The 15,527-nt window shown below is 37.6% G+C and overlaps 1 protein-coding gene across 6 annotated transcripts in view; it reads left to right on the top strand.

The window, feature by feature from the left end:
• Positions 1-15,527, top strand: part of LOC112565987 — a 26,926-nt gene extending 11,399 nt beyond the window's left edge. For 3 of the 6 annotated variants that reach the window (XR_003099519.1, XR_003099521.1, XR_003099518.1), the window contains exons 8-23: positions 210-316; positions 1,056-1,199; positions 1,590-1,763; positions 2,260-2,365; positions 2,806-2,898; positions 3,353-3,480; positions 3,754-3,834; positions 4,378-4,551; positions 4,707-4,814; positions 5,433-5,608; positions 6,528-6,617; positions 6,797-6,946; positions 7,486-7,593; positions 7,916-8,003; positions 11,185-15,125; positions 15,406-15,527. Coding sequence is in view for 2 of the 6 variants with exons in the window: in XM_025241899.1 (XP_025097684.1) it covers positions 210-316; positions 1,056-1,199; positions 1,590-1,763; positions 2,260-2,365; positions 2,806-2,898; positions 3,353-3,480; positions 3,754-3,834; positions 4,378-4,551; positions 4,707-4,814; positions 5,433-5,608; positions 6,528-6,617; positions 6,797-6,946; positions 7,486-7,593; positions 7,916-8,003; positions 8,307-8,450 (1,871 nt within the window). In the remaining 4 variants the exon portion in view is untranslated. Of the gene's footprint in view, positions 1-209; positions 317-1,055; positions 1,200-1,589; positions 1,764-2,259; positions 2,366-2,805; positions 2,899-3,352; positions 3,481-3,753; positions 3,835-4,377; positions 4,552-4,706; positions 4,815-5,432; positions 5,609-6,527; positions 6,618-6,796; positions 6,947-7,485; positions 7,594-7,915; positions 8,004-8,306; positions 8,478-9,891; positions 10,623-11,184; positions 15,126-15,405 lie in introns of those variants that run through there. The other 3 variants (XR_003099522.1, XM_025241899.1, XM_025241900.1) reach the window with 3 other exon arrangements.

Genomic DNA, 15,527 nt, shown 5'->3' with positions numbered 1-15,527 from the left:
TCTAAGAGATGAGTTGTGGCATAATTTGAATTGTAAAGAGTACAGTTTTCTTTGAGAGGGCCGCATGTTTGACATGCCTGGTGTAATTGACTTAAATCATTCAGGTAAGTGACAGAGGTGTAAAAAGGCCAGAAATGAGTCAGATAAGATCACAGCATGATGTCCACATACTGTGCTCTCTTTGCAAAATGATTTTTTATCATTTTCAGAAGGAGACACTTTGTGCTCTAAAACAGATGCCTTCCTTATAACCATCATGTTGAAAATGCGCTATCGAAAATTTGCCCCAAGCCCTGACCATCTTGTTAAGCTTTATGTGAGTATTTAGCAAAAGAACCAATTCAGCTAACAGATTTAATACAGAAGGTCTTTTAATCTTGGTCCCAGATCATTCGGTTAGTGAATGATATATATTTGGGAAGCTTTATAGCTTGGCTGCCAGAATGCTCTACTACAGTGATGCCCAACCTTTTTCGGCCTGGGGGCCATACACATTTCCGACATGCGTGTGATGGGCTGCTTCACCACAAAAATACAAAAAAGAAAAAAAATAGAGCAGATACCATTTTTTTTAGAAACAAGTTGTACTTACCATTAATTATGTAGTAATTAGTGGGATATTTGAAGTTGCTTTCCTGAAACCAACTTCTGAATGTCCGGCTGCATCGTAGAGACACCAAGTCGGAGCACTGAATCGAAATGTTCGTCCATCGAAAAAAAGATTGAGAGACGCCCCTACGTAGGGATAAATACTTCTTCTCTTTTATTCGTTTTTTTTTTTTTATGGTTTTTTTTTTCCATTACTAACATGCCGATTTCCTGCACTGAGGGCAGAAGTTTTTCCTGGGCTGGATGGCACCGCACCATAGGTTGGGCATCCCTGCTCTACTGTATACATCAGACCACTTAACATTCACTGTCCCTTCAGCCACACTTGATATCTGCTATAAATATGCCTCTTGATTTTTTACTTGTTATTTCTGTTGATTTCAAAAGATTTTTCTATAAAATGTGTACAATTAGGCTTCTACTTTATAATGTTCATTTTGTTTTAGAGTCTTGGCCCTATCGTCAATGGTCTACGGAGATTTGAGGCTCTAACACACTTACCACGTAGCCCACTTCAGCGTGATATTTTGAAGCCAACCCAGTCAGTGTTCAGGCATTCTTACCACTTGAGAAATCAGCCTTTTCCCCAGGTTTGTTTTCTTTTTTTTTTTTAACATGTTTATCATTAAATGAGATTTCGTTTAAACTTTTGATCTTTTACTATGTGTTTAAGTATATATATATATGTAAACTGGCATGCACACTTTTTTTGGATTGTATGGTATTCAGGTAAGAATACAAATAAAACAGTATTTGATCTCCTGAAGTATAACAAATAAAAATAGTTTTGCTGCCAACATAAAAGTTGGAAATATCTTACATTTTACAGAACTAAGGTTTTAAACATCCTCTTCAGGTGACCTTTAATCCAAAATCTCCACTTTTCAGAGGCCATTGGGGCGGATGCTCATTCTGTTAAAATTTTTAGCATGTAATCAAACATAGAATAAATCCTCCTTGTCTTAATTCTCTGTGTGTGGAAACTCCAGAATGACAGTCAAAGGAAGTACAATGAGATCCAGACCCAAGTCATCAGAAATATAGCAACTGCTATACAAGAACCTCCACAGATGCCTCGTGTTCGTTTGCTACAAGGCCCACCTGGTACGGGCAAGTCACATGTCATTGCTGGAACCATCTTGAAGATTCTTGAGGTAATCGGAACTAGAGAGTTGTCTCTTTGCCTTTCAGCTGACTTTCTTACAGGAAGTTATGGGAATCAATTTTCTTGCTAAGTGTAAAACAGTAATTCTATAGATTTTCAGCTGGTTTGGTGCTACGGTTTGCAACAGCTATTCAAAGGATAAATTTAAGGAATATCAGACAATCAAGAAGGATGTTGATATTAATAAGATTGAGGGGACCTAAATATTGTTAAGGTATTGATGATTATAATAGTGCTGAATGTGTGTATCAATTTTCTTTTTTGTAGGTTCAGTTTAAGACAATATGCAGATTTGTTCTGATGTGTACTTTTCTCTATTTTTAAAGTTCACGGGTCTATGATTATTCATGTATTTAAAATTAATGAAGAACAGCAATTGGTTGTATGAGGTCTTTGCTTATTACATATTTGTCTTGTGAAGCCTGTCAAAAAGTGATGATGCATTGCCTTTTAAGAGCTTTCTTCATATTTTTTTGCCGGAGCAGGATAGTAAGAATGTAGCCAAGATCTGCCTTGCTGCACCCTCCAATGCTGCTGCAGATGAACTTTTGCTCCGATTAGTAAAGAAGAAGAATGAAAATGGTTTAAAATGTAAGCATAATATTTTATCATTATACATTTGAGAAGATTTTGTTTAGACTCATCCTGTTAGGTCTTGTTCCATTCACTGAAGGTGAAGGAAATTAAGGTGAGTAGCTTTTGTTTCCCTCATTTGAAATTGTGGTGTAAGGTAACTTTCACTTGTACAAGCTACCAAAAACACATTATCTAATTATCAAATAAATTAATAATTATAAACTATTAATTACAATTTAACTAATATATGAAAGTGGAGAATTTGCAGTCTGGCTTCTCAAAGCAAGAAAAGTTTATGACCTGCAAATTACAAACAAAGCCTCAATGAATTGGAAAATTGTACATGAAATTTGCTGCTTGAATAAGCAAGGACGAAAGAAATAATCTTTCCAGTTTGTGCTTCCAATAATTTTCTTCGGATGGTTTGAAGCAGTTTGTGTTCATTGTCATTTTAGTCTCCATGGTGCGAATTGGCACAGGAGAGAATATAAATCCGGCTGTCAGAGGCTACACACTGGAAAGCAGGATAAACAAAGCTAAGGAAGAAGGTCAGAGAATGTTATGTACACTTGCAAGATTTTTTGTGACCTTAAAATTGTGGTAGTATCTATATTTCTTTATGACTGTCTTAAAAACATTGTTAGTAACCAACTAATGCAATAGCAGTTGCAACCATGCATGAAAACAGATGAAATAATAGATAATATTCAGGTTTGTCAAGGTTAATTGGACTCAGCAGTAGCTATGTTTTATTGCATGTATATAGTAGATTCAGATGTCTTCATACTATTTTATGCTTCATAAATAACAACAAATGGAACAAAAGATCAATATTTCATCTTAATTCCAAACACATACCATCCAAAACAAAAATTGTAAAAACTCTACGAAAATACTGTTATCTTTCTCACTGTTGATTCTTCAAGAACACTTGTAGTGCTATCCTGACCTAGTAGTTTGTTCTTGGTTTTCTTATCTGACTTGAAATAATTATATCTACAGAAATGAGAAGGAGGCAGTTAACCACCATTCCAAAATCTGTTCAGATGGAATATGAACGCTATGAAAAGTTGATAAGGCAAAAGAAACTTCATATCGAAGAGTGCAAGAGAAGGAAAGATAAGAAAGAAGTAAGACTTTTTTGGTTTTGAGTGGGAGGATTAAGAATGCTTTCAAAGAAGTGGTGGTGGTGTAAATGGTTTGTGAATCAGATCTTTTGACTAAACAGACTCTCCACAACAGCACACTGTGCATTAATTTGAATTTTTTTTTTGTTTTTTGCTGGGTTTTTTTTGAGGAGGGGGGGGGGTATTTTAACTTTTGGAATGCTTAAAATTTGTCCAAAACTTTATATTTCAACCTTTCAGTAGATTGAGAAATATGATTATTATTTGCTGCTTCAGATTGACAAATCTGTCAAAGAACTTGATGGTTTGAAAAAGAGACAGATGCCTCTGAGGAGAATAATTCACAATGACCAGAAGGTTTGGTTTAAGCTTTTTCACTTATTTTCCTTGCATTACTTAGAGGGTAGTGACATTTGTTTCAATTGTTTCTTTTACGCTTCATAAATAACGGGAAAGGCATACATAGACTGTAAGATTGATACGTGATCTGGAATTCTAAATGCTGTGGATTTAGCTTGTATGCACACCATGAATACCAAAAGCAATAGGGCAGAGATTAGACATATTTAAAGCAAAAGTTATTTTTTTAATTAGTGTGCACAGTGGCATTTCAAGTATCCTCAGAAGTTATGAGCTTTGATTTTCTGAGGTAATGAAAAAGAGAATGTATAAAAATAACATTTTTATAGACTCATTTATTAATCCAATCATTCATTTATGACTTGTTTATTTTTTTTTCTAACACTGACTGCATTTGGGTGTGAAATCTTTCTCCTAACATTATCATCAGCTTTCGATTGAAGTTATGAAAATGGTTTGTCCCTCATGGCAGTTAATGTGTGAGTCCATAGAAATTTTGTGTCGGTCATTGCTGATTGCATGTAGTGTTTATTTCAATAGGATATAACCCTGACCCCTGAAGAGTACTATACAATCCGCTGCAATGTGCTGCTACAAGCCAACATTGTTTGTGGCACCCTAAGCAGCTTTGGGTCAACACAAATCTACAAAGTCTTTCGAGACCATGGGAACAGCAGCAACTCAAGACACTTTTCCTGCGCCATTATTGATGAAGTGAGAATCTTTTTTGTCTCTCTTTTCAGAGAAAGAGATAAAATCGTAATCACTTCGGCTTTGAATTATTTTTTTTTATTTTGTTGTTGGCTTCACAATTTTTTTTTTATTCATTTGTTGTTGCCAGACTGCATATATACTTTTTTTCCCCTCAGGCAACCCAAGCCACCGAGCTTGACTGCCTCATACCACTTCAGTATGGCATAACCAAGCTTATTTTAGTGGGAGATCCTCATCAGCTGCCTCCCACTGTCCTTTCAAAAGTTAGTACAACTCTGTTGTCAAACTGTTAGTGCAGCCTGACTATTAGACTGTTAATGCGGTATACAGTCAGATTGTCAGTATAGCCTAGCTATCAGATTGCTAGTGCTGTTTAAAAAGACTTTATATTTATTAATATTTGGCATGAAGTATCTCAAGCACGTGAGTAGATTACCGTGATAGTAGACAAGTATGAACTTGAGATTATAGCTTCTCATCATGATGATATTAAATTTTAAAATTGACAAATATCACAAGATTTTTAAGAGGTCACTGTTAATGACCTTGAAGGATTAGATTTGATCATCTGGAAGAACCAGGCGCAATGTTTGTTTTTATTAGATCTGTTCACCTGCATTAACTGTGCCAGGGAAGGAACTGCTGTCTGTAAAAGTAGAATAATTTTCTGTAAATTTACATACCTTGAATTCTGGTTTTTTTTTTTTTTTATGATATCAGAATTGAGTAAATAAATACTTGGTTATTCATGTTTTCTTTATGTTAAATTACCTGACAATCTGAAAGTTTTCATTGAGTGCAGTAAAATTTGAAGAATGTGCAGTTCCTTTTTAAAATTTATTAGTGATGCGTTATCATTAAACCTTTTTTTGAAATCACAGAAAGCACAATCACTACACTATGGGCTGTCATTATTTGAGCGACTCTATAATCATTTTCGAGAGGACTATAAAGAGGAAAGTCCTCTGCTGATGCTGCGTGTGCAGTATCGCATGGACAGAGCCATCTGCCATTTTCCCAATAATCATGTTTATAGTGGCCTGCTTCAGACAGACAGGTAACATCTTTCTCTATATCAAACATTTAGGGCTTTTAATTCTTTGCTCTTAACAAGTTTCCTCCATAGAAAAGAAAAAGGAAGGGGGCTGTCTTTATAAACATTTTTAACATTTGACTGACCGAGCAAAGGTGTCCCATGTCCTCTCTTCACACCCATACTTTCAAACTTCACTCCAGGTATGACAAAAAGACTGATAAAACAGAAGGTTCAGGGAGGTAACAAGTGGAAAGAGATTTGCTGGTGGTGGTTGGGGCGAGAGGTAAAGGGAGCCTGAAAAAGGAAAGTCAGACCTAAATTTAAGACAGTCAAAATGTTTCAAAGCAAAGCAGAACTTCAAATCAAATCTGCCCATTAGAATCCCAATAAATGTAAAAGCATTTTAGAGTGAATTTCAGACCAACCCAAAACTAATAGTTTCACAAAGTTGCCTTTAGACCACAAGTTACAACTGCTGGTGATAGTAAGGAATGAAGATGTTATTTAATAAAAAGAGGAAAAAAAATGTGTAAATCTGATTAATTTAATGTTCATCTTCACTTTCTTGGAGATTATATTGCTTAATGATAATCTCTCATTTGATATCATGTGCTTGTATTCTTAAGTGCCAGTGTCTCTGAGTATGTTTAGAAATTCGTCTCATTGATTAAATTTGTTTTATAATCGATCTCTGTGTTTGCATGTTTTATGTGATTATTTACTTTGTTTGTGGTCAGAGTGATTTGAATTTGCAGATGCCTATATTGAATCTGGTTATTGTATCATCTTTGAGGATGTATTATGTTCTTGTGCACATGAATGCATACATCTATGCATAAAATTGTGTTTGCATATGTTGCACCTTATGTATGAGCATATGAAAGGAGCTTTTTTTCTCCTACAGAATTCCTTTTGTTGATTTATCTGTGTAATTTTTTAGCCAGATTATAGAGAACTGCAAGCGCTTTCCACTGCACCCATACCTGGTGTTTGATCTTGCAGAGGGGCAAGAGCAGTTGTCCCAGTCTGGGTTAGTATTTGAGTGTTTCTGTGATTATTTTTTTCTTGGACAATGTTTACAGGTATGTCTACTGTAAATTTATTTACAGTGATCTTCTTGAAAACATATATGAGACAGTGGTATAACTTAAGCTGCATTGAGAGTATTTGGAAACGAGCCTAAATTACAGGGTTTTTATTTCTGTTCAGTTCCTTAAGCAATGAGGCAGAAGCTGAACTTACAGCAGAACTCTGCTGTCAAATCCTAAAGTTGGGCTTCAAATTATCAGCAGCCAACATGGGTATTATCTGCCCTTACAGCAGTCAGAAGCGACTTGTCTGTGAAAAACTAAATGAAAGGTGAGGCTTGGTAAAATAGGTGCCTGTCAGTTGTGAAATTTTAGGAGCTGCAACTAGCTTTACTGAAGCAATAGCCTGAACTCTGCCATAGCTTCTATCAGAACCAGTACTAGTTGAATGTGTTCTTTTGCAGTCTGTGAGGCAGTGTCTGTGCTCATGTTAGAAAGGAAGTGTGGAAGAGAGAGAAAGCAAGGAAGATCAAGTCATATTCCGAGTACAGTGTCACCTGGTCAATAAACAAATTCTTATTCTTCTTAATTGTCATCTGGCTACAGTGATTTATTTTTTAGTGATACGAACCAGATAAGTTTGATTAGAGATTTGACCAAAAAATGGACATTGACAGCTAGGGGAAGATAAAAATTATAAGAGGTGTGTGAATGAGGAAGCGATGTCTGTTAAAAAAGTAAGTTTTACTGTGTGTAGTTCACAGTATAATACCAGGACACATACCCATTTAAAGTATAATCAGTGTATGTTTGAAATGTATGACTTGATACTTTGATGTTAGAAAATTCTCTGTATGGTTCCTTGTGCAGAGGAGTGAAACAAGTGGAGGTCAATACTGTAGACAGCTTTCAAGGGCGAGAGAAACACATCATCATCTTATCATGTGTACGTGCTCAGAGTACATCGGGCAGTATTGGGTATGTTGTGTTGTCCCCTCTTTTTTGCATCCAGTGGCATAAAAAATAAATATAAACAGAAATCTTTTTGCTTCCTGTTTATTATCTGTTATCAGTTCATCATTGTAATTATTTCTCTCTCTTTTTCTTACACACACACATGCAGCCTTTTTTTTTTAGGAAGCATCATTACCTTTTCTTGGTTCTTACAAAATATTAAAGAGCATCATACAATTGTGACAGTATCTTGGTCATTTATTGCTTTCCTTTATCTTCTCAAGACAAACCATAAAGAGGAGTGCACAATGTTAGAAAATGACCATAAACAATTCTTATGTTACAGGTTTATGGCCGACAAAAGAAGAATGAATGTGTCACTTACACGAGCAAAATATTCCCTGTACATCATTGGTCATCTTCAGTCTCTGAAGGTATGTGAAAAGTTCTTTAAATAATTCACCTAAAAATCTTCAGTGACCAATTTTAAGGACTTAAAAAGAAAATTGCATTCAATTCTTGTGATCCTGTGAGGGCTGGCTGTGCAAACTTTCATCCATGCTGCCTTCTGACACCAAATTATACCCCTTTGAACAGAGGAAAAGGTGCTAGCTTCTGCATTTAATTCCATTGTGTTTCATTATGAGATCATTTAACAGATTCTTTTATTAACAGGGTTAGGAAAGAAAAGTGAGGAAAATATAACAAAATATTCAGTACTGGCCGAAAATTTTCAGGCAAATGAAGATTGGAAAGCTCTTGTCCAGGATGCTGAGTTTAGAAAGGCAGTTGTCCCAGTCACCTGTCTTGTAGACCTTCCAGCCATGATTAGGCAGCACTGTGTCAAACCTGAATTCCAGTCTAAGATCAAATCAGTCTGACCTGCATGACTTCAAGTGTTTTCACAGGCAAGATTTTCTGGAAAGATTTTTAGCATATATCGTGATGTTTTTGTCCTCATTTTTTAATCTTTGTTTTTGTTCGTGATTAATCTTTACTTATTCTGCATTGTTTTTCTTGTTTTTTGCCTGTTCATATTTCTCAGAATGAGATGACCAATATGTTTAACTTGCAGTAGTGAAGGGCTGTAGACTAGTGGTTAGTACACTTTATTTCAAAGTGTGTCACCAGTTTATGACTCACTTGGGCCTTTGACTGGAAAACTTCGCCTGCCCACCTGTCAATTAATCAGGGGAAGTAAGGTAAAGGCAAAGATTTCTAAAGCCTTCAAGACCACAGGTACAGGGAAGTTTGTAGTGTTTACAGACTCCATGAACTCTAGTCAGAGAGGAATGGTTAGGTGTTCACTATCTTGGATTTCATTCTCTCAGGCTAAGGGACCTTACTCTACAGACAATTGACTCTAGCATTCTCAAAAATTTTTTTACGATCATTTCTTTTCTATAAACTCAGGTAACCTTCTATGCATATTTGCCCTGATTCTGTTTGTTCTGTGCATGTCAGAAAAGGAATGATCATGCAGCAGCATACACATCTGCTGTTTCTTCTTTCACCTGATTTTTAATGTGTAACCAGTAGGATCCCAATGCCTCATTGGTCATACAACTGCAGAAATTCTCAACTTTCTGGATAACTATATCAGTATTATCTTGATTTTCCATGAAGTGAAATCTTTCAAAAATTTCCTTTGGATCCTCTTTAAATGCAAGAAAAATGGCTGTCTGGTACAGTCAAACCTTGTTCAGATGACTTAAAACTGATTAGCTGTGCCATTGTTTAAAAACTTTCTTCAGGGTGCATCTCAAATTTCTGATTTTGATGGAACTAGTACAGTAGCTATGAAGTGTTATGTCTGTGTTAGTTGGTTTTTTTTCCCATTCTTGCAATGTGTCCTTTCTTTAACTGTGATGTGTTTTTATGAAGTAGCAGATGACAGTGTTACAGACTGAGCAGTGACAACAAAACAGAATCACCTCTAGAAAATTGTTCCATTCTTTCCATTCCATCTGTCTTTTGAAAGTAAAATTAACTGAAGCAATGAGGGCACAATGACTAGGATGCACAGTATTCTGACATCACTCCAACTTGATTGAGAAATAGCATGCCACAAGTTTTTTAAAGACCACATGTAAAACCATACTCCAAGGGTGAAATGGCTTGCTTTTCTGTAGTCTCAAATCCATCGCTTCCATTTCTGACACTGTATAGTATTTACAGATACCATGAACTCAAGTCATAAAGAATCAGTCATGTATTTGCCATAGTTTCATCCCCTTTCTACAAATATGATTAATGGTCTAGGATATGGCATGTGAAAGGCAAAGCCTAAAGTTCTGCTTCCGCTGTCTTTACTTTCCCTGGCAAATCAGTGCCCATTCCTGCACACCTGCTGCTGCATATGCTTGGGATCTTTTCCAGCTACAGGTCTGAGCAGACCTTGACCCCACATCCTTCTGTTCCACAGTCAAATATGCTAATGGCTAACCATTAGGTTTGTATGAGGACTCGACATGCCTGGTGAGCAACAGAAAGCTGACTGAGGCAAGGTTGTATGCTCTCACCGGCAATCTTCCTGATCATCATAGACTGGATCATGAGAAGAACAACCTCTAACAGCAACATGGGCGTTCAGTGGACCTTCACCCGGCAACTTGAGGATCTCGACTTTGTGGATGACATCAGCCTGTTGTCCCACAAACAACAAAATGCACAGACAAAGCTCCCTTGTCTCTCAGAAGAAGCTGCGATGGCTGGCCTGACCATCAACATCAAGAAGACAGAAGTAATGTGTGTCAACAACAAGCAGAAAGCCCCACTCTAACTGCATGGGTAATGTATTACAGAGTCTGACCGTTTCACCTACCGTGGTAACATAGTCAGCAAAGATGGAGGTGTAGATGAAGATGTAAAAAGCCGAATAAACAAAGCCAGGCTTGCATTCCACACCCTGTAACCTATCTGGAACTTCAAGGCTTTATATATACACACCAAGATCCGCATCTTTAACACAAATGGAAAGTCAGTCTTTTTATATGGATCTGAGACATGGCATGTGACAAACATCATCACCAACAAGATTCAGACATTCGTCAACAGATGTCTGCATCTCAACATCAGATGGCATGAGAAGATCTCCAATACAGACCTGTGGAAGAGAACCAACCAAAAACCTGCCAGCCAAGACATCAAGAAGCGGAAGTGGGGCTGGATCGGTCACACCTTGCGAAAGCCGGCCGGCAGTCTAACAAGCTCTGGGCTGGAACCCACAGGGGAGGCGCAGGGTTGGGAGACTCTGACAGACATGGAGGAGATCAGTCCACAGAGAGGTGGAGGCAGCTGGCATGACATGATCCCAAGTGGAAAGGGACGCCCAGAACTGGGTCCGATGGCGGGGTGTAGTTGCGGTCCTGTGCTCCACTGGGGGTGAATAAGAACAAGAAGAAGAACCATTAGGTTACTGGTATCAATTTACTTTTTAGACTTCATTAACTGGTTGCAGAAAGAAAGGGCTGAGGGATGCTTTCCACATGCCATGCCCTAGTCACAGTAAACCACCCACAGTTTGTTGACATTATAGTTGCCAGGCTACAGAACCTTTTCACTTAGTATTTTTCACTTAGAAATTGCTTATTTGTTTTCCTGTTTACTATGTAGGATGTTGCCACACATTCCCAACATTTTGTGGAGGACCCAGCTGTTTTGGATACAAACAGAATCATCTGGTTGTGTGGTTTTCACAGGTGCAGAGCGATAAATCTCATTGCACATCGTACATCTGTATTTGTCAAGATGATGCTTCCAGGATAGAATTATTTTCCTGCAGTTAAGTCACTCTGAAGAAAACCAGAGGGCTTGTAGGGTTTAAGTGCTTTTCCATTTGAAAATGTACAATTTGTAAATATATAGGTGCATATGTTGGTGTATATATATGCTGAATTAGTTTTTTGCATGTTGGTTCCAGATGGTAGCTGTGTTGGTGATAGTGATTTCCATCTGTGTCAATGAATGTATTGATGTGTAGGTCCATGATTTCTGGTCAAAAATTTACTTGTGGTTTTTTTTTAACTCTACAGCTGTGTGTTCATGTGGGGTTTTCCCCCTAAAATCATGTGTGCTACAGAAGCAGCAAGATTTGACATTATATTGTTGTTTTTGCTACCTCCTCTTGTTTCACATTTTAGTGTTCTGTTTCTATCAGCCATTTTTTTTTTATATCAAACATCCTATAAAGTGACTTATTTATTTATGAACTGCTTTGGCTGAAATGTAAAGAGGCTGGAACTTGTTGAGGATGCCATTCATTAATTTTATTTAACAAATATGGTGTACATATTTTGCAGTAAACACAGATTATTCATAGTGGCTAATAGCCAAATGAAAATAATAATTATAATATTTAATCACTTTTTTCCAAATCTGGATGAGTTACAACTGTTGGTATCAATATGATTAATGTAGCTCATGCCAGCAATGTGCTGCTACAAATAAGGATCAGAATTCAGCTACATAAGACAAATGGGAGACTTTATCAACTTTTCAACCCCACACCTTTGTAGTGGAGGGGAAAGTAAAAATTGTGGCTGCCTCTTTCAGATTTCTCATAGGATCCCCTCACAGAGTTGTCCAACTTCACTCTGCATGGCAGAGGTACATCGCAATTTGTGTAGTCATATAATTATATTCCAAATAATTTTTCATGAACATGTTTTTTGCTTGATTTCAGTGAGACATGTTAAAATAGTTCTGAAAAATGAAAAGCTGTGCTCTTTCACTTGCTTGCTGCTCGTTATTTTTATCATTATAAACAGACTTGTTACTTTCTCATCTTTTGTGGCAAACTTGCGATGACAGCAGAAAGCTGTAGTGGAAGTGATCAAAATCTTACTCTTCCTCTTTTTTTTTCATATAAAAGTTATTATTTTTCAGGGAAATAGACAAAATATTTTTGAAAATTTCATTTACTAATTTGAGATGGTTAAGTTTTTTTGTTGGAAAGATTATAACTTCTGATATCTATGCTGATAATTTCACTATTGCACAGTTTAAAAAAAAGCACAAATGTAGCATACTGGTATGTGTCGTGAACTCCGGGGAATGAGCATGCGAAGGTGGTCAGAGGTTGCGATTCCTGCTGCCTTGGGCTGTTCACACTCTCAACACCTCTACCAACTCGTGCCGACATAAACGTGTACGCGCACACTTACACTAAATTGCTAAGTACACTTTAATTGACTCAGAGCCCCAGCTTACCTCCCCAATAAACAACACAAGACCATTTAGTGTATTTATGAAAGTTATTAATGGCCGTTATCTAGGGTATCTTGTTATTTGTTTATCCCCAGTCTAAGCAACGTGAGCCACTAATTAGCTTAACCAACACACACAACACATGCACTCGCGTAACACACACTCGATCGCCACTTATCTTTCCACACTAAAGTCTCTTGTCACGTGAGGGGCCCCTCCTTGCCGTAATATAGCCTCAGTTGCTGGCACGGTGTAAAACATCAATGCCCCCCCCCCCTCCGATATTGATGTCCGAGAATCCGTTGATGATGCTCCATCGATCGTAGCTGACTCCTTCACAAGCGCCGAGACTCTGGCACCACCATGTGCCACCACATTTCTGTCTCGTCCCTAGGCTGGACTGCCGTCTCAAGCTTAACAGCGCCTAACAGGATCAACACTTATCTACCAGCCTCTCTCTACTGTTTGCGACCTAACAGCTACTGGTGATGAAGCGTTGCGCACTCTGTGCTAGAGTGGGTCTTAACGCACCTATTGAGTCAGTTGTGCTGAAGCTGTCACGATTCCAAGACAAATCACAGCAGAGAATCTGAACAGCCTTGAACGGACCTCTGCTACAACTTTACTCTTCAAGAACCCGGTACGAAAGACCACGAGTCTCAATATCATGATAGCTTTCCAGGGAAAATAACAGGGAAAATCACTTTGAAGTACCTGGTAATAAATCTAATACCCAGTGAAGCTTAGTACATGGAATAGATTTTTTTTTTCCATCAGAAGCATTACTATCAGCTTAGAACTGGGACAATAAACATGCGTCATAGCAACGTATACAAACCAAATACAGCCGATGAACTTCATGTTGATGAAAATATTCATGTCATATTTGGTGAGGATTGGATATATGGTGGACACAGACATGTATTTATATACACACACTGCCACATTTTAGTTAAAAAAACGTGCTATTACAGTCTTTTATATCTATGGGCATTTGCTTGGTTAAGAGATAATTGAAAATAATGAATATCGTGATAAATTTTTGAAAAGTTTTCCTTGTGTAAGGGAAAGACTTTCTGATTCTGGTGAACATTTTATGCAATTTTTTCCTGAAATGTGTACTCTAGAGAGGATCTTTAGATTGTAAATTTGCTAACATATGCTATTTGAACTGCAATCCTAGCAGACTTTGCTATCCAGGTGTTGTTTTATATATTCACATGTATTTATCATCATTCATCATAACACCATAAATCACATAGTTTTTGCAAGGCATGGTTTTGCTCATCAAAGTTTAATTTACCATCTTATTAATTGTAAGTGCCTGTTAATGTTCACTTTAACCCTTGCAGTAACATTTAATTCACAGAATAAGTAAGCTGAATATAACTAAAATATGGGCTTATTGCAGCCCTTAGGAAACCTATATATGTCACTGAAGTCAATAAAACAAAGTGAAACATGCCTATGCTTATTTCTAACCCTATTGCCTGAAGGGAAACTTCTTTTTATTTTCAGTTTACTTTAAGTGTGAAACTGTTCCAAGCACTGTTTTGAAGCTGACAAATAATGATAAATGCCAAATAATTGTAAAGCGCATTCTCACATTCCTAAGAAGTATGCTTTTATCGCCTATGAACAAGAATGAAACATGGACAGCAGGAGGGGCAGGAAAACAAACATAAGAACTATAAAAGAATAAACAACAGTATTAATGATGAATAAAAACAAATACCGAAAACGCAAGAAGAGGAACCACATAACAATAACTGGGAATAACATGACATTGCAAAAGGAACACTGTCAGGGAAGGATGTGAAAAAAGGACTAGAATGGTGGGAAAGAGAGTTAGGAAATATATAGGGATGACCCAGTCAGAAAGTACAGCACAGCGTAATAACCCTGAAGTGAAACCACAGTCGCCTACAGAAAGCACCAGGGGCTGTATGCACCGCCAGTGTAGTTGTTACAGTTCAGCTGACAGCTTGTTTTCTAAATCCGGTTTTCTAGTTGTTCAGCGAGCACTATATGCTTCTGGTCTCAAAGTACGCGAACACATTAGTCACGTTGATTGGATCCGGTGGCAGGCGATAAAATTTTCCATCATGAACGTGTATTTTCCCATGGCTGCCGATGACGCCATAAGGCCTTCCCACCAATCCACGCAGTTCGATTTGCGTGCATGCGTCGTCGCCATAGGATGTAAGGGCAGGCAGGTTAACAAAAACAAAGTAGGCGAGAGATATTTGAGTTGATCTCCACACACAGGAAGTATTAATTCCTCTTCTTGAATTTGAGCAGCCAGAAACAAGTTTTTCGGTTTGTGGAGACAATTCGTTCTTTTGCAGGTAATATATACTAAATATCGGGTTGATTTCTGCCGCTATACGTACTTTCCCTTCTGTTCGTTCACTTCGTTGCCAACTGTGTATATATAGTTTTTTTCCCCCGAGTTTACGTTTATTCATGCGTGTCATCTGCAGTTGTTATATACTTCCTTAACATGACAATTCTAATTGATCGCGGTTGGCAACGGAAGCCCGACTGTCGGAAAAAAGCCGCCACGTGACTTTATTGCTTTCTTACCATTCTATCTGTTTCTTGTCTGTGTGTGTGTGTGAAAAACAGAGAGATCGGTGCCGTCACAATGTGTTGTCCACTTCTGTACGCCATTGTTTCATCTGAAGCAAGCGTTGACGTCCTAAAACAAGTGCGCTGCACAACAGCATACGTAGGGACCGGGAGAGGGG

The sequence above is a fragment of the Pomacea canaliculata genome, linkage group LG6 (assembly GCF_003073045.1).
Source record: "Pomacea canaliculata isolate SZHN2017 linkage group LG6, ASM307304v1, whole genome shotgun sequence".
Classification (NCBI taxonomy): domain Eukaryota; kingdom Metazoa; phylum Mollusca; class Gastropoda; order Architaenioglossa; family Ampullariidae; genus Pomacea; species Pomacea canaliculata.
Note: the sequence above shows the minus strand (reverse complement) of the source record. Positions and strands in the feature narration are given on the sequence as shown.